Source organism: Thermobia domestica, chromosome 14 (assembly GCF_964235325.1).
Source record: "Thermobia domestica chromosome 14, izTheDome1.hap1.1, whole genome shotgun sequence".
Lineage (NCBI taxonomy): Eukaryota > Metazoa > Arthropoda > Insecta > Zygentoma > Lepismatidae > Thermobia > Thermobia domestica.
This window is the reverse complement of record NC_137467.1, coordinates 62,133,214-62,160,179: the sequence shown is the minus strand read 5'-3', so window position 1 is coordinate 62,160,179 and position 26,966 is coordinate 62,133,214. Positions and strand designations below refer to the sequence as shown.

Sequence of the window (26,966 nt, the reverse complement as noted above, 5' to 3'; positions counted from 1 at the left end):
TAAAATAATGAAATAAAATGAATTGATTCTATTTTCAGTTTTGCAGATTTGTATTTTAAGCTAAAGAAGGACCAGTGCAAGATCCAGCCCGGGAACGTTGGGACCTGGCTCCCCCAGTTTTCTGGATGACAAAAATAATTATTATACATAATACAGTGAAACCTGTCTATGTTGGCCACCATCGGTTCCATCGAAAAGTGGCCAACTTAGACAGGTGGCCAACTTACAGAAAATAAGTGTGATTTGTGTATTTTTAGAATAGGATTTCTAGTACTACTTGATTGTAAAATTTTAATAAGCAGTGATCAGCTACTTAATAATGTATATAGAGTAATCATAAAAATATACAGTACTAGAAAATATTACTATAGTATGCAAGAGCGCCGATTTCTCTGTAAATTTGGGGGGAGGCATTCAGATGCAAAAGGTATATATATGAAGATTTTAAGACAAATTGCACTCAAAATATACCAAATATTGTATACTCATAAATAAAATAGGATCCACATGAGCTTTGGGGGGCCCGGGCCCCCTCGGACCCCCCAGTATCGGCGCTCTTGATAGTATGTTTAATATATATGCATACCTTTCTCTTCCTGAAAAATGGTCTGGTACATTAGATTATTCGGATTGAAAACACAATAACACAAACAACCATGAAATAGACGTGTATGTACGCAGTTTATTGAAATTGATATTATAGCACACTGAGTTATTCAGATTGAAAACAAGAAAAGCTAAGTTATAAATTGAGAAATTCATATGCAATTTATATGACTTCTTTTCAGTTGTTACTGAATGGTGGTTCATTCTAGACATATTTGTTTTATTCTTTTTGGCAGATATGCACATTCTAATATTGTAGTTAACTATCTCTTCTTAATGAACTAGAAGTGTTTCCCTCGGAGCAAAAGATGTTTTGAGAAAATCTTGAGGGAATTCATATCTCAAAACCTCCGCTACCTTTTGACATGCAGTCAGATGCCAATAAATGACAATTGAGCTTTAACCTTGAGAATTTTCCGGAATTACTAAAGCTTCCCACTGGTGAAAGGAACCGATATAGCTAATGGTTTTATCAAAACAGGGTAAACAAATACGTACAACTATTTCCTGAATTCCTGTACGTGCTTTTTCTTATTCACACCTTCCTTCACCACCCTTTTATGAGGGTAGTGTTCTGGCCATTGACCTCCAAGAACAAATCGTGCAAATCTATGCTTCTTTATGTCCAGTCACACATACAGAACATCTGCCTCTCATATGGGAATTCGAAAGAGTTAAGAAAAATAACAAAACTGTATTTTTCGTGGCCAAGATACGCAGGTAAATTTATCATTATCATCATAGGGTAAACATTGCTTCAGTGTGGCCAACTTCCAAGATAGACAGGTGGCCAACTTATAGAGTACTAAGTAACGAATGTCTTATGGGAAAATGCAGGTTCAAGACTAACCAGGCCAAGATAAGCAGGTGGCCAACTTAGAGAGGTGGCCAAGTTGACAGGTTTCACTGTACTATACATAATATTATACACAATATTATTTATACATTTTTGAATATTTATAATGTACCTATAACAGTCTTGGTTCTGCCCCCCCCCCCAGTCTTCACGATTCTCCACGATTCTCCACTTTAAAGGAGACTTATGAATAATGAAAGCGAATTTGAACGGAATAAGAATGTAAGAGAAAACTGTAAAATCTTGAGAAAAACTACAGACAACACATCGCATGGCGTGGTGTCGAAAGAGCTAGCCCTCGCACAAGAGGTGAGCCTCGCTGAGCCACCATATCCCCTTTATAAACCAGGAATGGAATCATAATTTTGTAGCTCTTTCTTATAAACGTAATTCATAATACTTATAGCAGAGAAGTTTTATAAAGGTCTGTTGAAACTAGCTTTTCATAACTTCGATGGGAAATACCAGTGTAAAATACATTCTATACTAAACACAAAAAAGCTTATTGCAAGTCCAATAATGAGAAGGAAAAATATTGGTTCAAGATGGTTCATAGTCACTCGTTTCCTTTCGTCGCTTACAGAAACACTAACTTTATTAAAGGTCTCCTTATCTATGTATTGGGACATCCATTTCTGAAGAAAGCCACTCTCAATAAGATTTGCAATAATCCTATTTATTCGAGGCACATACGGTGAATATTTATTAAGAATAAATGCACCTGGGAAACTGGCAGCATGAAATTTTGAGAAGTGCACCAAATGTTCTCCAGTTGGTGTAATATAATACTGCCGTTGATATTTCCTGGCAATTAAGTTAACCCCGAATAATATAGCATTTCTTTTGTAAGCTACACGATCCATTGCAGGGCGGTACGAACGTTCAAATTCAGGTTTGAGAAACGGATCCGCCACTGAGTTTCTATGGAAACTTTTTAAAACGTTATCAAATACACGAAATGTTAGTATTGTCATTCTAGAGTTCACAATATCATCAAGTGTGTCAATATCCTTTTCATAATGCGGGATTAACAAGGAACCTAACAAAGAACCTTGATAAAGTGCATTGAGTACAAGAGATCCGGCTAGTAGTACTGAAAAGATTATTCGTAATGTGTTGACTTTCGGTTGTTTTGCGACAGACATCTGTAGAAATACAGCCAGCATATACAAGAAGCTTCTCATTGAAATGTTTGAGGCCTTTTGCATAACACAACGACAAAGAAAATCACAGAAAAGGCTAAAAACGAAAACAAATAAAATAAGTAACCATAAATGGATGCTAAATGGCAGGAAGAAACATACCCAAGGGGGAAGTCGAAGACCTTTAGGGGATACGAATACAAAGGAATCATAATTGAATGGTGTAGTATATTCGAATACTCCCCATCGCTCTTGAAGCAGTATCATTGGCATGGAACACATATTCGACAAGTACTGTTCAACTTCACCTAAAGGTCCTGTCCATGATCCATTTGACAACAGTACGTTAGTTATTCTCGGCTGATACTTCTCAATAAGAATTGGTGTAAAATTCATATTTCTGACAATTGTTTCAAGTATTTTACCTGCATAGCCTGAAAACTCCATTGTGCCTTTTGACGTTTGATTTATATAAACGTGTGGTAAAAAATTAAACAGACTTATATATAGTGGATACCCATATACATTTCTCATTTTGTCCTCCACTGTTTCTGTAGTTTTCTGGTTGTCGCAATATTCACTATCACATTTACTGACAGCCATTTGGTTTGTAAATGGATTGTATGACATTCTAATAACAAAGTCAATTTTACAAGATAAACCATAAGGATCATATGTTTTGTTTGGCATAAAAACTTCAACATCCAAAATTTTTCGTTTCCAGAACTCTTCAAAAATAGCATTAATCTCTGTAATATCAATAGGACTTTCACAGAACGTCACATAGAATTTGGTTTTCGGATTAATGTTTGCTCCTGATGCGAAAATATCTTTCACAAAGTCTGTATAGGTATTGATATTATAAGCTAAAACGAGAAAACCTGTACTTTTCAAATTTACATCGTAGTGCACATTTATTGACAAGTTAGAATACAGGTTGTATATGCTTACGGTTGTCTTGCAGTATCTGAACAAGTTCCAAACGAAAGTATTAAGATCTAAAGTAGTTTTCCATTTTGATATAATGGTCATATGTCGAAGGTTTCTGAACACTTTAAAAATATCTGTACCGACGGCAGCATTCAAATCTTCTTCGAGATACATTCTCGTGACATTTATTGTTAGGTTCTGGTTGGTAACAATTGCGGGAAGAGACATTTGTAGCAAAAACACAACTAGAATAATCATTTTTTATTTAACATGAAAGTTTCCAATCCTGATGCATTGCATGTGCTGAAAGGAAAAGATGGACATTATACCATTAGAGATTGTTATTACATATTTTATTCATATAAAATATACCTTCTGTTATGGCAAAAACGTCACGTAAATTATGTTAGCAATGACAGTTTACAAACTATACAAGATGTTTCAAAACAACACTGAAAACGTTTCGAAGATGATTTTTGACACTAATGTAATAAAACGAAAAACGTTGATATGAACTTCTGGGGAAAGTTTCACAGTTAGGGCTGCCCTAAAGTGTGGAAAAGGTACATTTGCAACACGCGTTATTTCGTCCACGATAAACTGTGTAATGGTGGACTATATCGGTGTAAAGAAAGACATACGTATGTCAACCCAAAGTGCACTGAGAAAAAAAATTGTAGGTGGCGTACTTAAAAAGATAGGTTACATGCGTAATTCCTGTAGTTTTTGGACTTAACGTACAACAGACGTATAACTGAAAACGCATGTTTTATAATACTTTCTGTATAAGTGTTCCATCTATACGTACTTTCCATATGAAACAATGTAGGCGGCCAGGATCTCACATACAAATGGACGTATATAACATATAGCTGACGAAGGTAACATAAGTATATGCATGTGATATACGGAAAACTGTTAGATGTCAGACATCCTGCAACGACATGATGCAACATCTAAGGACAGTACCTGTGTAGTATACGGATAACGTATGCTCCGTACTGATCTCTATAGTAAGCATGAGGATACCGTATATTTGTACAATATACCGCTGTCCGGAGAACGGATTTTTCTCTGTGTGTATATTTCAGGAATGTGCAACATGTGTGCAAGGAATTCGTTATAAGGCATAATTCTCAGATATGTTCCCAACAGAATTCTAAGACATACTCTGGCTTAAAGTGGATCTAAAATAGGCAAAAAGTAATCCTTGACATCACTGAATATGAAAAGTGTCAGCGGGAAATCTGAATTGTTATTGAACGCCAACTACGCGGTTCCTTCTGTTCGGAATAACTGGTGCTGAGATGTGTTGTTCAACGATATATTTCAAGATATTTTCACATATAAGTGCCATCAAAAGCGATATTCCGTTCACAAGAAACTGTGGAACTGGCGCTCCCTAACAGCTCAGAGTTGCCGCTGATATTTCGTATTCACTGCTGTCAAGGCTTACTTCTTGTCTACTCTGGATCCACCTTTAAATAAGAGCATGTCTAAGGTATTTGGGACCACGTTTGGGAATTATACTGTGTAGAGAATACCTTACACACATTCTACTTTTCTAAAATATGCATTCTTAGATTATATATATATATATATATATATATTTAGTGTTCCAAACATGGCGCCCACGAACTACAGAGCACTACTCTGCAAACCTAAATAAAGCTAAAATTATATATAATTGTATACCATTCGATATTCGTCTGGAGACGCGAATTGCACTACGTGGCAAAGTTGTAAAAGAAAGAACCACAGAGAAGGTGTACCAATCTATGAACTAAGTACATCGACTCGTTCCAGATGGCAGTTAAAGTCAACAGGCATTGACACTAGCACCATCTATTAGCGGAACAATCGATGCAACAGGTTGATGGATTCGTAGAGCAATGCTAATGGTTCCAAGCTAATCTGCGACGTTGTCACATTAGTGAAATTTTGATTCCCTATAGCGGCTGAAGGACATATTGAAGGGTATGACATTATATGGTATTTCCGCTTTATTTTGACCTGAAGAGCTCTGTTGCTTGTGAGCGCCAATTTTAGAATACCCTATATGCGACTGTCTTTGCGCTGATATGAACCGCCACTTCATGGTTTCCCATGCTTGAAATAACGCTTATTGCAATGTAGCTTTTTCTATGCTTTTGGACAGCATTAGCAGTGAAACTAAACTTTTTTTTTTTTTTCATAGGTCCATATGAACATATTTTGGTGTCAAGAATAACCTCCTCAAAAAAGTTGTCCGTGTTGTTCTGAAACGTCCTGTACGTAATTATATAAAAATAAGTATTTGTTTATTAAGGGCCCCGAATACTGAACAGAAGGTTATATGAAAGAACAAATAAAGATGTTGAGGAGAAGCAGTTCGGGTTCAGAAAAGGCAAGGGCACAAGAGATGCAATTGGATTATTAAGAGCGATCGGTGAAAGATTTATAGAAAAAGGGAAAGAAGTGTATGTTGTATTTATTGATCTAGAAAAGGCTTTTGACCGCGTGAATTGTGATTTGTTGTTGGAAGTTCTAACGAAGATAGGGTTGGAATGGAAAGATAGAAGACTCATAAGAAACTTATACATGAACCAACAAGTAAGTGTGAGGATAGGGGAAGAAATGACGGAAGAGAGTGCTATTGGCAGGGGAGGGGCAATATTATCTATCGATTGAAATGTGCGTCCTGAGAATTTTTGCGTGAAGCTTCTGTGTCTATGGTTTATATGATGAAAATGTTCTTTCCACTTCCCATATTGGTACAGAAAGACAATTTTTCTACCATACGTATTAATACAAGGGTCACGTGCTCTGGTCTTTTATCGTCTGCATATATGGCGGAAGATATGAAATCAGTGATAATAAGTGCAGTGTATAGGAATACAATATACTTTTAATGTGATTTTTTAAAGTAAAATATGCAATTTTAATTGAAAATCGTAAAATAAGTTAAGTAAAGTCATTTTTAGCCAGAATAAAGATTTTAAACATTACCAACCATAGTTAAAATTGCTTGTCAGGAAGTGTACTACGAAGTACAACATTTCTGTATACCTTCAGAAGTGTGGAAAGAAATAAGATTTCGCTTAGAAATCCGGGCTCCAGAAATATTTAAACAAGGTACAGTGACGAAAGAAAGTATTCTTCAGTTGACAACATTTCTTTTCCTAATAACTCGACAACAAATTAACCTATTAGAGTACCGATTTTGGCAAGTTATCAAGTTATAACTATTCTAAGAATAGCAACAAAAAGATCCAAATTAATTCATTTGTTCCCGAGTTATTCGCAAATGAAAATTTGTTAACTGTCAAATACTTTCTTTCCCACGTGTACACGAAGATGAAGAAGAAAGATTTGGTTGTTTCTAGACACGCCAGTATTTCATTATTCGCTTATTCCTAATGCAATGTCTTCTGAAGTATTCCTTTTGTTCGAATTTCACTATATCCAATCATTCAACTGGCTCTACTCATGTGTTGTTTAGTTCCGTCATATGGTTTCGGCAATCGAAACCATTGACTCAATACACCAATTACAGTGAATAAATCCATCTTTTTATTCTCCCCCCAGTGAAATCTTCTTTCGTTTCTGTCTAAGTCAATCCGGTCCCTTTCCAGAGATCCAATCCTTTTATTCCACTGAAGGATTCACTCTTTTGGAACAAATTGTATCGAGGTTACCTATCACTAGTGAATTTGCATTGCTGCAGCTTTCCTGGAGGTGGTAGTGCAGCTGACCCTCGTAATTTTATATGTTCACAACGTATACGATTCAATTCTAACTTTAGCTACACTTCCTACAATTAATACTGATTAAATAAAGGTGACATACAGGGTTTGTTCGGGAAGTAGTAGGACTATTTTTTCCTCGCCAAAACATGGTGAAGGAGGAAGATGTTACTGCGTTAGTTGGATGATGGGAGATCTTAGCTACCAGCGCACCAGTCGCCAGTCGTGTCGAAGTCTTCACGGAGTGTAGATCGAATTTAAAATGGACTCCTTTCAAGATGCCTTGTCATCTCCACAATGAATGGTTCGTTAGAGAAGCATTACGCGGTGAAGTTTTGCGTCAAATTGGGTAAAATTGCGCGTGAGACCAATGACATGATCAAGACTGCTTATAGGACTGATTGCGAAAAAAAGCCTGCATGAGGAAGTCGAAAATGAAATTGATTTTGATCACCTTTCTTGACTGCATAGGAGAGATTTCGTACCGCCTGGTCACACTGTGAATGCTGCATTCTACGTGGAAGTACTTGAAGCACCCAGAAAACGAATCGCCCATGTCCGTCCAGCAATCGTTGGATCATGGAAGCTTCATCACGACAATGCGCCGAGCGACATTACCTTTGCTGTCATTGACTTCCTGATCAAACAACCACCATATAGCTTCCCCAACAACCCTACAGTCCAGATGTTACTCCTGCAGACTTATTCCTTTTCCCCCGACTGAAAGTGGTCATGAAATAACGGCACCATGGCTCGGTCCAGGCCATTCAAAAGCCCGTAACGAGAGAGCTGAAAAGCATTCCAGTTTGTGGGTTCCGGGGAGCCTTCAATGATTGGCCGAGTCTCTAGAAACGTTATGTTGATGTAGAAGGGGTATTATTAAGTCGGCATGGCAAAATTGTGAACAACTTTTTCTATTTAAAACAATTCAGTTCTACTACTTTCAGGACAAACACTGTATACCTAGAAATACAGTATGTATTATATATATATATATATATATATATATATATATATATATATATATATATATATAACGGATATGTTAACTGACACACAATCCTCTACTAAAAATGTTTGTCATACTTGTTTCACCAATAACATGGTTAATTTAGAAAATGACAGAGGTAGTAGCATACAGAAATGTACCTACCAAAAGTGAAGTAAAGTTGATGCACTTACCAAAAATGCAGTTAAGAAAATAGTTTGATAGACCTCTATTGTTAACTGTAGCTTTTTAATACTCTATCATCACTCATGAGTCTATTAAATAAATTTTTAGTGCCATTAATTTATGATTTTATGCTGATTATTTTGTTAATGGTCTCAAAAATTAGTATTCTTTGTGCGTTTTGTTTCAGTACTGCTAAGACCTACGAGTCTTTCTATATATCCATTCCCTTTTGTTTAAAAGAAAATATTGAACGATAAACTATATATGTACAACAATTAACATGCCTTTATATTTCCTAATTAATACTCAGTACAGTATAGATTATATTTTTTTTTATATCTTTTGTAAATAAACAAAGATCAACAGTTGATTAAAAACCACTCCAGGTCACACTTCATTCAGTGCATGCAGCAATTTGCTCCGCTGTCTTTGTTTATAAAACATTTCTTTGTATGAGAAAAGAAAACAAAAATATTTTTCTCACCTAAGATACCGAAACATAAATTGCAATCAGCACGAAATGTCAAACAAATTAAGTATTTCTTATGTTGAATAAATAACCGTTCTACTATAGCTATTTTTCTTGGTAAATATATTTGAGAATTAGGCTAGACACGTGTCAATCAATTGTGTAAGCATGTGTTATAAATATATCTTGTCATTTATAACAATCATTGCCTGCAAACGGTAAATTACCAGAAAGAAATATTTATATCTCTCATGTTAATATTTCTGTATCTTGTTAGCTTTTCGGAAATAAAGCTGTATGTTAATTTCTGCACTGGAATAATAAATAAGACAGTGCTTACTACAGTGTTCATAAAAGTAGTACAAATTTTTGTATAAAAAATACAAGTGGAACGTGCCACTATCGAAGAAGCAATGAATTGCATACCGTTATTATTACCAGAATCGTTGATAACTGACCAACTCTCGTTATCATGGTAACGATGCAAAGATTATCTTTAAAGGCCGCTATAAAGTCAAAGTTACGGATAATAATGTAAAATTCTGTCTTGTTAGGGCAGAGCTAAAAATAATACACGGGAATTTACCAATCACCTTTTGTTATAAAATTCCTCTTATGTGCAGTAATAATTAATTACAGTGCAAATATTAAGGATATTTGGTGGTTTGTTGGTAAGTTTGTATGAACTTAGAGACTATATGTCCTGGGCTGGCAGGATAAGGCACTGTGTTGCCAAGGAGTGTGTCTAGGCACCTCTTAGAGACCAGGTGTCCTAGAGAGTTATGAGGTGTTTGCAGAGACCAGGTGTCCTAGCAAAAGGAACTCTGAGATACAGGCGTCCTAGAAAAAGGAGACCTCAGAGATCAGGCGTCTTAGCAAAAGGAGCTCTCAGAGACCAGGCGTCTTAAGAGAGGTAAGGATAAAAGAACTCTCAGAGACCAGATGTCTTAGAGAGTGATAAAGATAGAAGAGCTCTCAGAGACCAGGGAACCTAGAGAATGACAAGGATAAAGAAGCTCTCAGAGACTAGGCGTCCTAGAGAGTTATAAGGAAAAAGGAGCTCTCAGAGGCCAGACATCCTAGAGAATGATAAGGGTAAAGGAGGTCTCAGAAACTAGACGTGGTAGAGAATGATAAGGACAAAGGAGCTCTCAGAGAGCAGGCGTCCTAGAGAATGATAATGACAAAGGAGCTCTCACAAGAGAACATATTATATTGATAGTAGCATTGCCCAATCAAACAATTCGCAGTCGATAGAGGAGTGAAGAAAAGTGAGAAATCTAAAATTTTACGGGCAGACACCCAGATTGCATTGCTATCTTCACATGCTTCTAGATCTTTCCTTTGCATCTCCTGTGTTTCTGATGTCGGCCGCTAAAACTTTGGATTTCTCACTTTTCTTCACTCCTCTATAGTGTTGTAAAATTTCCGGAAATTTTGAACCGGCTGGTAAAAAACCGTTTTTTCGGTTTCTTTCCGGAAAAATTGGGATAATAACAAAAATCTTTGCATTATTTTAGTTTTACTAGTAATGGAACCTTTTTTCGAACGCGTGAAAAATGTAAATTGAGAAATTTCAATATTGTGAATATTTAGAAAAGAAGCATTAGAAAATAAAACTGCTGTAATTATTCTTGAAAATGAATAGTCTGCACTCATTTCCTTTATGTACCTTTTAGTTGTTTACTCCTGGCTGTGCATTAATTACAGAACTTTTATAATTGCATACATATCTACCATCATGAAGCGTTTCTGCTGCAACAAATAGGGCTCTTGAATCAGGCACGTAGCCAAGGGGGGGGGGGTCCAGGGGATCCGGACCCCCCCCCTTCCTTCGAGACCAGAAATGAAAAAAAAATTAGGGAAGAATGAAACGAAATGAAATGACAAAAAGAAGGATCAGCGTTAAAAATAAACTACAGTAAGCTTTTGGTTACTCTTTTTTATGAGTTTGTATTACTTGTAATACATGGTTGCGAGGTGAGCGATATATAGTGGAAGAGTCAGGGAATTTGAAATTTCTAGGAAAGTTACGGAATTTTCAGAATTTCTGCTACTAGTCAGGGAGATTTCAAGCTTCCGAAAGTATTGTGACGTTGTGTAACAGCGTGGACATTTTTTATCATAATTTTTCGTCATCGCATCCTTGCAATATCAAACATGTTATTTCAAAAACAATTATCTACAGCTCCTTTAACCTGTCGTTTGAAACAGACAGTAGTTGACGGAATAATAAAAACAAAAATATATGTGGAAAGAAAGTTCTGTTAATATTTGATTCAACAGAAAAATTAACGCAGATATTGCAAAATATTTTACAAGACATTATTGAGTATGTACTTTTTATAATAGTGAATATGTACTCTTTATAATAGTTGAGGTGATGATGAAAGGAAATTTGTTATATTTGAATAAACAAAGGAAGGATGTAAATATTGTATAATCTTTTTCAATACGTTTTTTTTTTTTATTATTTTACTCGAGACTTCTTCATAGTTTATTAAAATACTTACCAACATATCCTCATTTTATTGCCCTAACAAACCAATATATGTTGATAGTAAAGTAGTTTAGATTGGTCAAGCTCCTGGGCCTTCAGAATCGCATGTCACCCCCCCCCCCGTTACGAAATCCTGGCTAAACGAACCAATATATGTTCCAGTAAAATTGTTTAGAATGATCGTGCCCCTGGTGTGATGACCACAGTATTTCATGTCACGGACCCCCCCCCCTTCACGAAATCCTGGCTACGTGCCTGCTTGAATGAAACTTAGTTCCTAATGCGCTCTTTGATCTGGTAAAATTTTGTTAATTTTTACCAAATTACTTCTAAAAGGAAAGAGCAGTAGGCAAATTTCACTAATACTGATGCACTAAAACATATAATTACTATTATTTAATATTCAAATACAGACTTTAATATAAACTTTATGTACAAAATTTTCTATGTAAACAAATACCTGTTTTCTAGTGCGACAAATTATCTACATATATAAAAATGAAGGACACTATATTTGTAACTTAACAAATTTTGAACCACCAGACTGATCTCGATAAAAATTTTCAACATAGATCAGGTTCGGGCCTGGGATGGATTTTACCATTTTACTTCCCGCAAACTGTGGGAGAAGCGATATATATAAAAATGATACAAAATGATCGATATTAGTGTGAATCCATAGTTTTCAGGGCCGCTGAGATGAACAGTGACATTTCCGATGTAGTTTAAATCCAAATTGAGGACTGCAACTTGGGGGAGGGAAGATACATAAAATGATCATAAATGAGCGATATTAGTATCAAATCCATAGTTTTCGTGGTTGCTGAGATGAACAGTAATATTTCCGATGCTGTTTAAATAAAAATTCAGGCCCGCAACTTAGGGGAGGGGGAAGGGTAGATATATAAAAATGAAGATAGCCGATATTAGTGTCGAATCCATAGTTTTCGAGGTCGCTGAGGTGACCAGTGACATTTTCGATGCCTTTTAAATCCAAATTTATCCCCGCAAACTGGGGGAGGAGGGAGATATAAAAAATGATGCAAAATAATCGATATTAGTGTGACTCCATAGTTTTTAGGGCCTCTGAGATAAACAGTGACGTTTCTGATGCAGTTTAAATTCAAATTCAATCCCAAAACTTTAGGAAGGGCGAAAGGGGTGATATATATATCGAATCCAAAGTTTTCGGGGTCGCTGAGATTAACAGTGACACTTCTAATGCAATTTAAATTCAAATTCAGCAATGCAAAGCATTACATTCTAATGCAATTCAAATGACCGATATTATTGTCGAACCCATAGTTTTTGGGGTAACACTTCCGATGCCATTTAAATCCAAATTCAGGCCCGCAATTTGGGTAGGAAGAGATACATAAAAATTACTGAAAGTGACCGATATTAGTGTCAAATCCATAGTTTTCGAGGTCGTTGAGATGAGCAGTGACATTTCGTGACCTGGAGGAGAATGAGAGGGAAGATCAGGGTGCTAATTAGGGGATTTTTCCAGTGAGGGATAAACTAAAAAAAAAAAAACATTCCGTTTAAATTAACTTGATATAATCGTGCCAACCCTGCTGACAACAAAAGCATCGGAAGCACACAGTACAATGATACAACGTACACTAGTCTTCATTCGTTAGTACACTAGTCTTAGTATTTACATTCGTGTCGCTCTGGTCCACAGTCAGTTCTCAACTACTATTGTCAGATCCTATCAATCTCATACACTACTTCACAAGCTATTAGAATTAAGTGATGGCTATGAGTTAAAACTACTTTATACAATGAATTTCCTATTGACAATTTACAAACGGATTTACGTTTAGCACATTAAACTGAAGAATTTGAATGATGTAAGAAATGTAACTGATGATAGGAGAGGAAAATAGCATCCCCCCTGGGAATTTTTTTCTGACTTTCAGCTAGTGATAAAAGCTTTCTAGAGGGGGATTTTCCTCCTCATCCCTGGCCGTAATTCGCATCCTGGAGGAGGTATACAAATGATCGAAAATGACCAATATATATTGTCGAATCCATAGTTTTTGGGGTAGCACTTCCGATGCCATTTAAATCCAAATTCAGGCTCGCAATTTGGATAGGAAGAGACACATAAAAATTACTTAAAGTGACTCATATTAGTGTCCAATCCATAGTTTTCGAGGTCGTTGAGATGAGCAGGGACATTTCCGATCCAAATTCATCCATGCAACTTGGGAGCGGAGATGTATATAAATATAATCGAAAATGACCGATATTACTGTTGAATTCATAGTTTTTGGGGTCGCTGAAATGAACAGTAACACTTCCGATGCCGATTAAATCAAAATTCATCCTCGTAACTTGGGGGAGAAGGGATATATATATATATATATATATATATATATATATATATATATATATATATATATATATAAATGATCGAAAATGACCTATATTAAAGTCGAATCCATGGTTTTGGGGGTCCTGAGATGAACATTAACACCTTCGATGCCGTTTAAATCCAAATGCAGCGCCCCAACTTCGGGGCGGGGGAAGGGGTGGATATATAAAAGTGATAGAAAATGGCCGATATTAGTGTTGAATCTATAGTTTTCGGGCTGGCTGAGGTGAACAGTGACACTTCCAATGTCCTTTAAATCCAAATTCAGCCGCCATTAGTTACTCCTAAAGGGGGAGAGTGACATGTAAAAGTAATTGAAAATGACTAATACTAGTGTCGAATGCATAGTTTTTGGGGTCTCTAAGTTCATTGGTGACAGTTTTGGTGCCCTTTATACCCAAATTAAACGTATTCTCCTCGTGCAAAGAACGGGTATTCTGCTAGTCTTTAATAATAACGAACGGCAATTTCACATGTTAAATTCTTTAATATATTTGCCAAATTTACGCACTTGTGTAGTGTATGTGTGTATATGTAAATAAGATAATCTCTCTTTTTGAGTTGTTTGAAAAATATAATTACAAATAATAAAGAGGGATTTTTATCAGAAATAAGAAAAATTAAAAAGTAAAATTAAAAGCTGTTGCTTTAAGTATTTTTCCTGCTAGCGAAATACGTTATATATCTACTACAAACACGTTACAGCAAGAAGATTAATACGGGCGAAGAAGCAGTTTCTAAATTATATTTCCCGAGTTTTGTCAATATTTCCCAACAGAAGATTTTTTCTAATGGGTTCAAAATTTTTGGAAATTTTACACAGCACAAGGAAGATACGCATCTCCATAAAATATGATTTGATTTTAACATACTCGTATTAACTAAAATGATTCTGGCCCTGTTATTTTAACACTTCCCTGCCATAAAATGGTAACTTTATATGATTACTTAAGATAATTTAAATGCGTCTATATTAATTAGTCTAACTAGGATTATATTTTAGGATCTTTTGTAGCCATTAACTCCATTCTATCACGGTGCTAACTTTGAAGGAGTGGTACAAATATATTTGTTGCCACAAAATTTTCCTATTCTAATACAAGAAACATAACTACTAAATGATCTTAACTGTAAACTAGTAAATATAAAATAGTTTTCATTTTAAAAGCATAAAGTAGTAAAAATTCGAAAACTTCAATTTTTCCCAATTTTTCCGTTTTTTTCCAAGTTCGGGAAAAAAACGGTAAAAAACTGTTTTTTACCCAAAATTTCCGTTTTTTTTTTCAGGCCTTTACAACACTACTCCTCTATCGACTGCGTATTGTTTGATTGTTAAATGCTACTATCAATATAAGATGTTTCCTTGTCAGAGACCAGGCATCCTACAGAATGGAGGTAATGATCAATCGATGGAGATTGATGCCTTATACCGTGTTCTGGCTCCTTTTATCCAGAAATATTGCTGACTTCATTAATGTTCGTCATTTGAGGATCGTTGACGATAGTTGACGATTTCTTCTTCATGGTTGTCGTCTGAAGTTATTTAGAGCCAGCACGTGGTATTAGGAGCACGTGTAGAACCTTGCAATAGAAAGTGCCAGATATTCCTCTGCAAGGGCGCCCATCAGGGGAAGCTAGGTGGGGCGCTCGCCCCCCTAAGAGGAAGTTGTACTTGGGAATATTGAAAACCCAATAGAATTTTTACATTAGTTACACCAAAATTTGAAACTATATTTGAAACGTTGCTTATACTGCTCCCCTTGGAAACCACAACATGGGCGCCCTTGTTCCTCTGTATTCCATACAATAAAACGATAATTTGCATTCACAACGTTTAAAAAGCTTTGTGGCTAAAACATATCGCAGAATAGTCAATAGCAGATTAACTCTTGTTGCCATGGTAACGATATCAAGAATATCTTTTATTCGCGCAACCCAGTAAAGTTACCAACAATGGAAATCATCACAAATTCCTACGCATATACAGTATTACTAGAATATCATGTGTAACGATTAATAAAATTTAATATAATTAATGTAAATTGCAATAACGCAAAGATAAATATTTCTTTAACACTATTGTATAATCATTATAATCTTCAATTTTTGCAGATTATAAGTAGTGTGATAAATAAAGTTATTTATTTACTTTAACAGTTGGAATTATTCGTTACGTACAAACTACGTAAGTAAAGTAAACCAAATTTTATAAATTTTATAAATGTCTAAAAAAATTTCCAACTTTTAAATATTTTGTTGTTTCAAAAATATTTGTTGTAGAAAGGCTTCTATTCACCAAACTTTTTCGTATAAAACCTTCAAACCTCTTCCAAAACTTTAATTTCAGCGTTTATGGTATTACGGTCACTAATCTGCTAGTTAAGCTAAGGATGACGATGATTAAGGCAAGTGGATGATGATGGAAGAATGGTGGAATGAGAATGTGAAAGTAGAGTAAAAATGGTATTAGATAGCGAGAATTGGTTTTCTTCATATTAGTTAAGAATTCCAAAAATATATTCCAACTGCACTCTACTAAAACCAGAAATAGCAGAAACTCAGCCACTTCCGGTTTTCCTATAATAAATTGAGAATCCCAAGAATATAATTTTCTTCTTGTTAATATATATATATACAACACTACATGAACTGACATAAATTAAAAGGATACTTCCAGTTGACGTGGAAAGTTGGAATTTGGCATGATTGTAGCTTTTCGGGACTAATCCACTGGAAAATTGCCAAAAGTGAATATTTTTAATTTTTAGAAGGTTTAAAAGACAGTGAAGAGATTCCCTATGTTATTCAAATGGGCCTCTTCGTGGACTTATAATTTCATGTTTTAGGCACTTGGAATTGGAATACAAACTAGAAATTTCGTATGCTTGTACGTTTTCGTTAGCGTTATCTAAGTAAATCACAAAAAGATAAAAATTTTCAACTTTAGATTGGTTTTATGGGGAACTGAAATATCTTTCCCATACTATTTATATGGGATTTCTCCTACATCCCAAAATGTTTAGGCACTTTCGACAGGATTAGAATGTTGAAATTTGGCTTTATTGTTGCTTTCCGGGACCAATCCACAAGAAAATTGCTAAAAGTTAATACTTTTAGTTTTTAAGATGCATAAAGGGATATGAAGGAATTCCCATGTTACTTAAGTGGGTGTTTTCTTGTGATACAAAATCTGAATTTTAGATAGTTGAAATCGGAAACGAAACTTAAAATTCGGTATAGGTGTGGGTTTAAGATGTGCAAGACCGAAGGCCAAGCAAACACGGGTATCTGGAGGAGAAGTCCTCAGCCGGCTAAATTCAGGAAATATTAAAAATAAATGCACGAAATCCATTCTTGATGGAAAGGCTGATACATAAGAGATGCAAGGCAGTAGGTCGAGCAAACGCGGTCTGGGGATAGAGCCTCCAGCTAGCCAAAGGCTAGTCCCACTATAAAACCAAAAATGGTATATATCAACCAATTTCGGGTTCAACATTGATCGGAATTGAATAAAAACGGTAATTGATAGCCAGAAGCGTTTTTACCCTTGTGATAAAATAAGCGTCCCAAAAATATATTACATCTTCGTTCTAATATCATTATTAAAACAGGAAATGGTAGAATAGAACCACGTCCGGTGTTAACAGTGAGCGTTATAGAGTATTAACAGTAATAGATGGAGAAAAATGATTTTCTTCAAACAATTAAGCATCATCTCAAGAGTACTTTCCATCACCACATTAACCTCTTTCACATAGCTCACGACGTCCTTAGGACATCCCATTTTGATTCCAATTATCCCATGTAGTTCCTGGAATTATTGGGACAATGAGTAGACATCCCATGTATGCTCTGCATGGAACATTCTAAATGATTTCCAGGTAGGATATCCACGAGACTTCCCGGATGAAACAGGAGATCCGAGGGAAATCCCACGCCGGACATACCTAGGACCACATTATTACACGATTTACCAGTGGACATCCCTTTAAGGTCCCGTTGAATATCCCGGTTTCCGAAATATTAGCGGACATCTGGATATCCCGCGGAGGTCCTATGGATATCCCGGGGGCAAATTTGGATAATCGCGGGATGTCCCGTTGTCCATTGCGGATCAATCTCGGACGTCCTGTGGACGTTCTTGTGCTATGTGGGTTCTGAAATCGAAAGTAGTAGAACTCTACTTCTACTTCCAGTTTCAACAATCGTTGAAATAATATCATGGCATGCAAAAGAAACTCTTTTATGTGCTGTACGCTGCTACTTATGAATAACTATGTAATACCGAGCATTGTTGCCGATGCTGAAAGCGTAGAATGATATAGTCTGTCTCAGAAATAAATCTTATTAATTAATAAATACATCTTGATTTTTAAATTCTAAAGTTTCGCGACACACTTTACGAGATTGCGCGACTCACTAGTGTGTGGCAACACACCGCTTGGGAACCACTAACCAAGTTTATTTATACGCTATCAATTCGATTACGTTGTCAGAAAATTCCGCTTGTAATAGCTGCAAGAGAGCTACCAGGAATAAACATTAGTATTCAAAGTGACCGTAGAAAAGATCTTGTATTTAGATAACTAATGACAATCCTCCTAGGTCAACATACATACACTCATACTGTATGTAGTAGGAAAAAGGGCTTCCGTGGCAGGTTTAGTACAGCAATGTTGGCGATAATTTTGTTTGGTCATAAACGTCGTCTATATGAATAATTTTCATGGTGGCACTTCATATTCTGATGCAGGTAGGGTTGGTGACGTCATCAAGATTGCCGCCAATTAAAACTGTAGCTCCCTTACTTTTTGTCCAATTTTGATGAAACATGGCTTATTTGAAAGATATTGCTGAGCCGAGTAGAAATAGTTATGTACACTTTTGACGTAAAACTAATAGTTTCTGAGATAAGTGACGAAATGCATTTTTGGCGCCATTTTTCTGGTTTCATATATTTCGTTGATGAACAATTCATTTTCATCTGACTTTCATGTACTGGACTTCATATAAAAGATAATACTAAGAAAAAAGAGGTTATTTGAAATTTTGTTGTAAAATCAAGTTATCGAGCAAAGAAATAAAGAGATTTTGTAAATTTTAAAACAGTATATTTGTAACCATTACAATTATAATTCTATCCATTAACTTGAAGAATGACACGTTTTGTCATGAAAATTATATGTACACAAGTATATATGGACATTAGTATTTTAATTATTGTTATCACGATATTTTGTTGAAAACCTTCCTTAAGGCCATTTCTGCATAATTTTGGAAGAAATCGTTCCTATGCGAAATTGTCTTCCATGTTGGAGTCTATATTTTCATGTATCATATGTGAGTAGTTATCACAAAGGTCTTCGCCTCCCTTGAACTCGCACATTTCAGTACATGGTAGATTGTATGAGAAACGTTTACATAGTGGATTACACCTAGTATTTCGGTATGAACATCTAGTCAGTTGCAAAACTGAATCTGGAAAACATGACATTTCACAGCGAATAGGACATAGCATTCCCTCTTCAAACTGCCATCCATGACCAATGGAAGATGGGATTGTGGGTCGAGATTGATCGTCTTTATTTCAAATCATTACTCGGTAGTTTATTCTTTTTATATCAGGAACCAAAGCACTTCTTGTAGGTGGTATTTTTTGTTTACCAACTAACTTCCTTCTTCGAAAATAAATACCACCGTAAGTCTGCGAGTTTACAAATAATATTTCCCAGTTTATAAAGTTGGCAAAAGAACGCCTCTAGTTCATCAAATGTTTCCTCAGTGATTATCTCACCTGAACCTAGAAATGTCATTGCCTGGAGTATTTCACCTGCAGCATTACTAAATATTTTCCAGTAGGTATTGGATCGAATAAAGTTCAGCAAACATTCCACCATCCTCATATACCGGTATTCACGAAACATTTGAAATGTAGGTTCTGATTTCTTACCAAAGCAAATTCTTCTATTTTGACTTACAACTTGCACGCTTCAATGAGATGGAGAAGTTCTTCAATGTCCTCTTTTGTGATTGATTTCCCTCTTATATTATCCACCTTTTGTGAGTGGTGCAAAGAGCACGTGATTTTGAGCCCTAGGTGCAAGGAGCAATAGATAATAATTATGCACGCTAGGCAAAAGCACCAACACAAAATACTATAAAAAGTGGTGGAGTGACGTGGGATGATTAAAAGAATTTAATAATTAATGAAGATTACTGAAAAAAACTCCTAATTATGCAAATTCCCACTTGGAGTGTTAAAGGTGATCTCCTGCTGGAGCCGCCACTGCCACACTTGATATCTTTAGAGCATGAGAAAAACAAAACAAAACTAAATCATCTCAGGGTTTACTTTCAAAATATCTCAGGGATTTTCTGACGACAGCTATAGTCTCAGCAGCTACTTGTAAAGGGATGACAAATTCAACAAGGTTAATAAAAATAAAAAAGAATTGATTTCAAACAAACAGGTAGCAGCCTGTTAGATACCCTTTACACTCATAGCTGTGTCGCTTTGGTTCTCTGGGCGTAAGCCTTCCTGGGCCCCATTCAGGAAGGTGGTCAGAAGTACTAGAGAAAAGGAATAATGTTTCCTTAACTCTCAATCCTGGAAGAAAACATTTGGATTAGCAATAGGGTACTCACCACACAGGAAAACAGAAACCCTTTCGCTACTGGTAGATGATAACAACTTATTTTCAGCTTGATGAGCAGAAAATGGAGATGAAACACACACACTGGTTTCATTGATACACACTTTTAGAAATTTTTATGAACACACTTAAAATCGATGGTGCACCAGGTAACCACACACTTATAGATGTAGATATATATATATATATATATCACATTTAACACAGATTAATTTATATACATTGAGATCTGTATGACCTCCAAAATTGTAAGCAGTAGGTATATGCCCACAGAAAAATGCTCCTCATATTTGAAAGTTTATTGTCTCTCACAGTCTCAAAAGCGGGGTTAGGAGTAGAGAAACTTGAAAACAAATAGTAATAAAATAAAAAAAAACAAATTTTTAAAATCAATGTTGAATTTAATTGCACAGTTCCATCACTGTTGCTTATCCGCACACAGGTCCACTGCCTCGATAGTCTCTGCAATATAGGAGGGATCTTGAAATGTTTATATGAAGTTACTCTGACGTGCTAATGTTTCTGATGTTGAACAGTTTCTAGAGTTCAATGACGTAATAAAATGATGAATGTTCAATCTGGTCAAAATTGCCACTTAGAATCACCAGCACAAACTAAAACAAACTTTGATAGTCTCCTGTTTAAAAGTTCAGGAGTGCTCTGTCATTTTACTGTGACAGGCAGAATGATCTCCAATGAGATCCGTAAAACTATTAACTCATGTCGTGTAATTGGCTATAGTGTCAATGCACTATATGAATGTTACTAGAACAGCAATATGCTGGTAGTTTTAACTAAACATGGCCAGAATAGCCACAATCAGGTGTATGATAGTCTACTGCTAGTAATTTGATGTGAACTACAAAGTAATTTAGAATTTAAACGAATTAAGCAGTTTCTTGTTCACTTCTAAAATATTTCACATTGTTCGTTTGTGAGCACTAACTATTTCTCAAAAGATACTTCTATCACACCCGATTTCGCGATACATGTACCTACATGTACTTGTTCATCAGAGCTCCTGGGAGAACGACGATTCTTCACCGCTCTGGGATTTGACATCTCAACACTTCGGAACTTTAAAATCAACTGAAAATCACAATGTCCACCAAAACCTTGTAACCTCCGTGAATTCCAGGAAATTCAAGGACTCGCTCTTCCCAGAATAACCACAAAGAGTTTTGATAGCTGGAGGCTAAACTGTGGGTGGTCTGTCGAGTAAGCAACACTTGGGACCGCCAAAGTTCTCTTGTGAAGAGCCAACCACTCCTGATAGGTGCTGCCCTCATAGAGACAAGCGGCAACTTCGAAAACTCCTATCCAAAACAGTAGTCTATGACAGGAATATGATACACAAAACTTATTTCACTTGTAGTAATTATACAAAGAATAGTAACACATAATTATACACACATTAAGGTAGCAATATATATACAGAATGTAATTATATCAATATTTACAGATGAAATCACTCATTGTACGCGTAGGGAATCTTTTTTCCATTGGCCTACCTATGTACGTCTGCTAAATCCGGCAGCCATCATGCCAAGAAAGAGAGAGATGGAAACATCTGTTGTTATAAGTAAATTTTGACAATAACACAAAATCTAAATGTCTTGTACGTGGGGAAACACGATGACAAATTAAGTCATGAATTTTAACGGTCTTTCCAAGAACTTGTGAGCGTAATACGGTAATATTAATAAATTACACATAAAAATAGTCAAAATAAAATACAAGTTTTCAAATACGCAGTGCATTCTGGGAGAAGGAGAGTTAGGCCAGTTCGCTGACGTTAACGGATGACGCTTCGAGAGACGCATCGAGCTTGAGACTTGTGAGATTCTTTTCAAATGTGTGAAAATGACACGTATAGAAATTGGAAATCTATCGTAGCGACGCTAAAAATTTTATGACTTTTTCAACAAAGCCTGGAGTGCGTCTGTAAGCAATGTTTCCACCTAGACATTTTTATACAGAGGAAGTTACCAGTATACTTCCTATATACAATCTTTCTGTCTTCCTTGTTTATCTAGGGTTTTCTCCTCCCACTAGTAGTCAACGACCTCACACAGACTCTCAGCTCAGAACGCTGTCGCCAAGAAAAAAATCTCTGTTCAAGCTCTCTCTGCATCATGAAGCTCAAAACTTCTATACATGAAATAATTAAATATAATATGATTTCTTCTATATTCTTTTATATGCAGAATATGTATGCATTATATGTAAATCCAATAACGCATGTAATATATACATATTATTTCCTATTAATGAGATGCACGCAAAATTTAATGATATTCATAACTTATGAAGGAATAAATGTACATACATGAATAAAATATATATCAAAAGCATATTAATAATATCGTATTACGCTCTGTGTTTACCCAATAATTATGCATAATAGTTACATGATATGCAAATGAATGTTAACTAACCAGCAATTAATATATTCACAAATTATCATAAATTACCATTTTGATAGGGAAATGTGCACTCATCTGCATTTTGATATGCAGATGAAGGTGAGGGCACTCGGCCTTCCACACTTTTCTATTAACGCTCAAGGCATATTTTTGTCGAACAATTCTTCAAAATAAAAGTGGTAGAGCGCAACGAGTGTGCGTTTATGAGCTTCAATTGCATGTCTAACGTGTTTATCTGTTAAGATTTGTTGCACAACACTGACGTCGTATAGCATTTCCTACAATTCAGGAATACCATTTCCATCACAAAATTCTCCAAGAGCTCGAAGAAATGTTATTATACCCTATTATGTGCAGTTTCTCTAGCCTTAATACAAATCGATCTTTTAAGTTCTGTCGAGACATTACAATTTGCAGAACAGGCCTGTACAAACCCAGATCTAAACTTAAAATACATTTTGCATCTCCGTCCCAGATCTTCTAATTGCTGGAAGAAGGTTAATTGTATTGAACGGTCAGTTGAAGATGCTGGTATTAATGGTAAAACATACACTCGAGTTAATGTTTTAGGACCACCAAGCAATTGTGCATTAAGAGAGTTCCACGTTAGGCCACATTTGGTAGTTGAGTTTACATTGCTTTGGGAATCCAAATTGTCATTATCTTTTTAGTCATGTTAGTCACTGTCAACATCATACAAACATGATCTTGCATTAACAGAAGGAGGATTTAGTATCATTCTGGCCTGGAATAAGCTCCAAGCTAAATTGATATTATGTGTGAGTCTGAGTTGAACAGGTTTCTGGTTGGCGTTACATTCAGTATAAACCGTGTTTCTGGTCCATTATACGGACTAATATTTTCTGTATAATGTAGGACTGATTTTAGTGAATGACTTCCCTCCTTTTTCTCTTCAATCAAGTCAATAACTAGAGATTCGTCATTTTCATGCATTTCTTGGTAAGAAACCATAACAGTAGCATGCAGCATACCTTTTCCACCTGAAGTGTCCTCTAAGAAGTCCAAATTATCTGCAGCATAGTAAATAAATCTCTCCTTCGCAAGTTCTGGTGGAATACACAAACCTCCATGGTGTTCGGTACGGTTCAGAATTTCATTCTCTAAAGCTATTTCCAATCTTAGTAATCTGTTGTAATCTATAGAAACATCCAAACCACCCATGAGTTGCACCAAAAATTTACTACGTGCCTTTGAATGAATAGTCAAAGTAACACCAACTTAGAGTGGAAATTCGCGAGAATGCCTTGACTTCTCTGAACCGTATGCTATTTGTCTTTCTGAAAGGGAGTGGTACATAATTGTGATAGACTATCTACTTTTATATCCAGTTATTTGTGGTTAACATTTCCAGAGTGAAACACTTTTCTTCCACCTAATAACCCACTTAACAAATGACTTACTTTCTGCATTTTTTTTATTTCGTTCTCTTCTACGGAACCTGAAAAGGACCACTTCTCTCCTTGCAGAATTGTTTTCCTGAGTATATTTGCAGCTTCATATAGAACTTCCATCTCCCCCTTTATACTTCCGCTACCTTCTCATATAGCTTTACTTACATGATATAGCCTCACTTACTAACATAATACGCTTTAAATGGTTCTTTCTGGAGGGTTTAATAAATTTTGTGTCTAGATCAAAAAGTGCATTTTCAATAAATGTTTCTAGAGATTTTCTTGACATTATATCTTCCGCTTTCATACCTTTAGAATAACATATTTTCTGATAAAAATTCTCTGCGTCTGCCATTGTAATAACTTTGCCATCCGAGAGGCCCTCCGAAAGGCAATTCACGAATTCAATTAGACTGGCTAAGACAGCAATATTTGGTACGGTTGCACCTGATTTTTCTGAATTTCGAAGTCTGTTTCTCACATGTTTATTGAAACATTATGATGTACAACATCATACGCGTGACTATCTTCAGAGTCAATAAACTCTTTCAATTTTATCTTTCATTCTTGATTTGTTTCTATTTCCAATGCATCATGTAACTTTTTCTGAACACTTTCCGTACATACTTTTTTGCACCGCATGATTCCTTGTTCCCGGTTGGTCACAAAAGAAACGATCAGTATTGCTTAACTGTGAATGAGGTGTCGTCGATCTTGTTCGAGGAGGTTCGTTACTATACGTTGAAGCATCACCACTATCACCATATTCATTTGCATCCCTCTCTCTTGCTATCTTATACTTCACCTGCAGTCTTTCAAAGCATCAGCAAGGTTTGTTCCATTGACCCCACAGTAAAGAAGAGTTCGGTTGAATTGATCCAGAGAATATCACGCATGGATCCCGGAACAATGGCGTCATGTCCTGTTCACAGATGAATCCAGGTGCAGTCTCACCAGTGATTCTCAACGTGTGTTCATATGGTCAGAACCAGGAACACTGTTCCTTCCAGCTAACATGACTGCTGTACACCAGTACAAGGGCGGCGGAATTATGGAATGGAGTGGGATCATCCTGAGGTCCCGTACACCTCTGCATGTCTTCCCACGGGATACCGTCACTGGTGCAATGTATCGGGGTGACATCTTAGACCAATACGTTCGTCTGTTTCGGGCCGCAGTTTGTCCTGATTTCATTCTAATGGATGATAACATACGTCCCCATCGTGCTGCCATAGTGGTACCTTAAGCACCAGAATATCAGGCGATTCGATTGACCCACATTTGAACTCCATCTTGGCATACATGATTGGCATACATGGGACAGCTCGGCAGGAAAATTGCACGTCGTTAAATGGCTCCAAGATCCATTCCTGAGCTTCGGGAGGCACTTGTACAGGAATGGCAAAACATACCACAGCCACTTCTTGATAATCTCATTCTCAGCATGCAATCACGTTGCGGTGCATGTGTTTCAGTGCGGGGCGATCATACACACTATTGATGTCCTGTATCTTACGCTTAACCCTCGAAAACCACATTGGTCTATTTCCAAATTTTCCCATTCCATGCATTTTCGTCTCTGTTGCACATCCTGTGCATTCTCTTCCAACTGTTTTCGGACTGTATCCATTTGCAATTCCACATTCCAATAATATATGGCTGATTCACGATTCTCTGAGTGCAATAAATCATGCAAATAGCATTATTCTTAAGTTTTGCACATGAGTGTATAAAAATGGCGCAAAAATACATTTCGTCACTTTTCTCGAAAACTATTGGTTTTGGGGCAAAAGTCCACATAACCATTTCTACTTGTCTTAGCAAGACCTTTCAATGAGCCATATTTCATCGAAATCGGACAAAAAGTACGAAAGCTACAGTTCTTAATGGCGGCCATCTTAATGACGTCACAAATGCTGCCTGCATCAGAATATGACGTGTCACCATGGAAATTATTCATGTAGATTATGTTTATGACAAAATAAAACTATCGCCAATATTTCTGCACTAAACCTGTCACGAGATGACATATGCGCTCCTACTAATTGTCTCGCAAAGATTGAATTTATTGATCATTCATTGTCATATTTGTATAATTATATATATATATATATATATATATATATATATATATATATATATATATATATATATATATATATATATGTGTGTGTGTGTGTGTGTGTGTGTGTGTGTGTGTAAACTGGTAGTTGCTCGTGGGATCGATCATTAACTGCCATTAATAATCGCATAGGTTGCCATATCTTAGATCTTTCCTACTTTCCTATAAGTTTTACGTTACAATAATTATTTTTCCCCAAACAGAAGCTACTGTGAACTAATAAACCAGAACTCCAACAAGTGGTTATGAATATCGATGTGTCCTGCAAAGATACTTTGAACGTATATATCGTCGCATGAAAACCAGAGGAACGTAACTCCAAAAATGTGGTTTTCGGCTTCTTCATGTTTGGACATAATTTGAAAGCTCCACTTGGTATAAATGGAACATAATGGCATCTGTTCTCCTTGTCGATCATCTGTTGTAATGTAGATCAATTACTATCTTAGTAAAAACACATCTTTCTAAGAAAATAATATTTTTGTCCTCTCGCCTGCAAACCTATGAAAATGGAGTTACGTTCCTCTAGTTCAAGAAAAAATTACATGAAATCCTTAAGTTTTACGTT

General features: G+C 36.0%; 1 protein-coding gene across 1 annotated transcript; it reads right to left on the bottom strand.

Annotated features, from left to right (window-relative positions):
• Positions 1-1,905: 1,905 nt before the first annotated feature.
• LOC145669843 (uncharacterized) lies at positions 1,906-3,708 on the bottom strand. The gene has a single exon (XM_081738189.1). The coding sequence runs from the start codon at positions 3,706-3,708 to the stop codon at positions 1,906-1,908; it is 1,803 nt and encodes a 600-aa protein (XP_081594315.1).
• Positions 3,709-26,966: the final 23,258 nt, after the last annotated feature.

Excerpts from the sequence above, each read along its gene's own strand:
- LOC145669843 (XM_081738189.1), bottom strand. The coding sequence starts at position 3,708 with ATGTATCTCGAAGAAGATTTGAATGCTGCCGTCGGTACAGATATTTTT.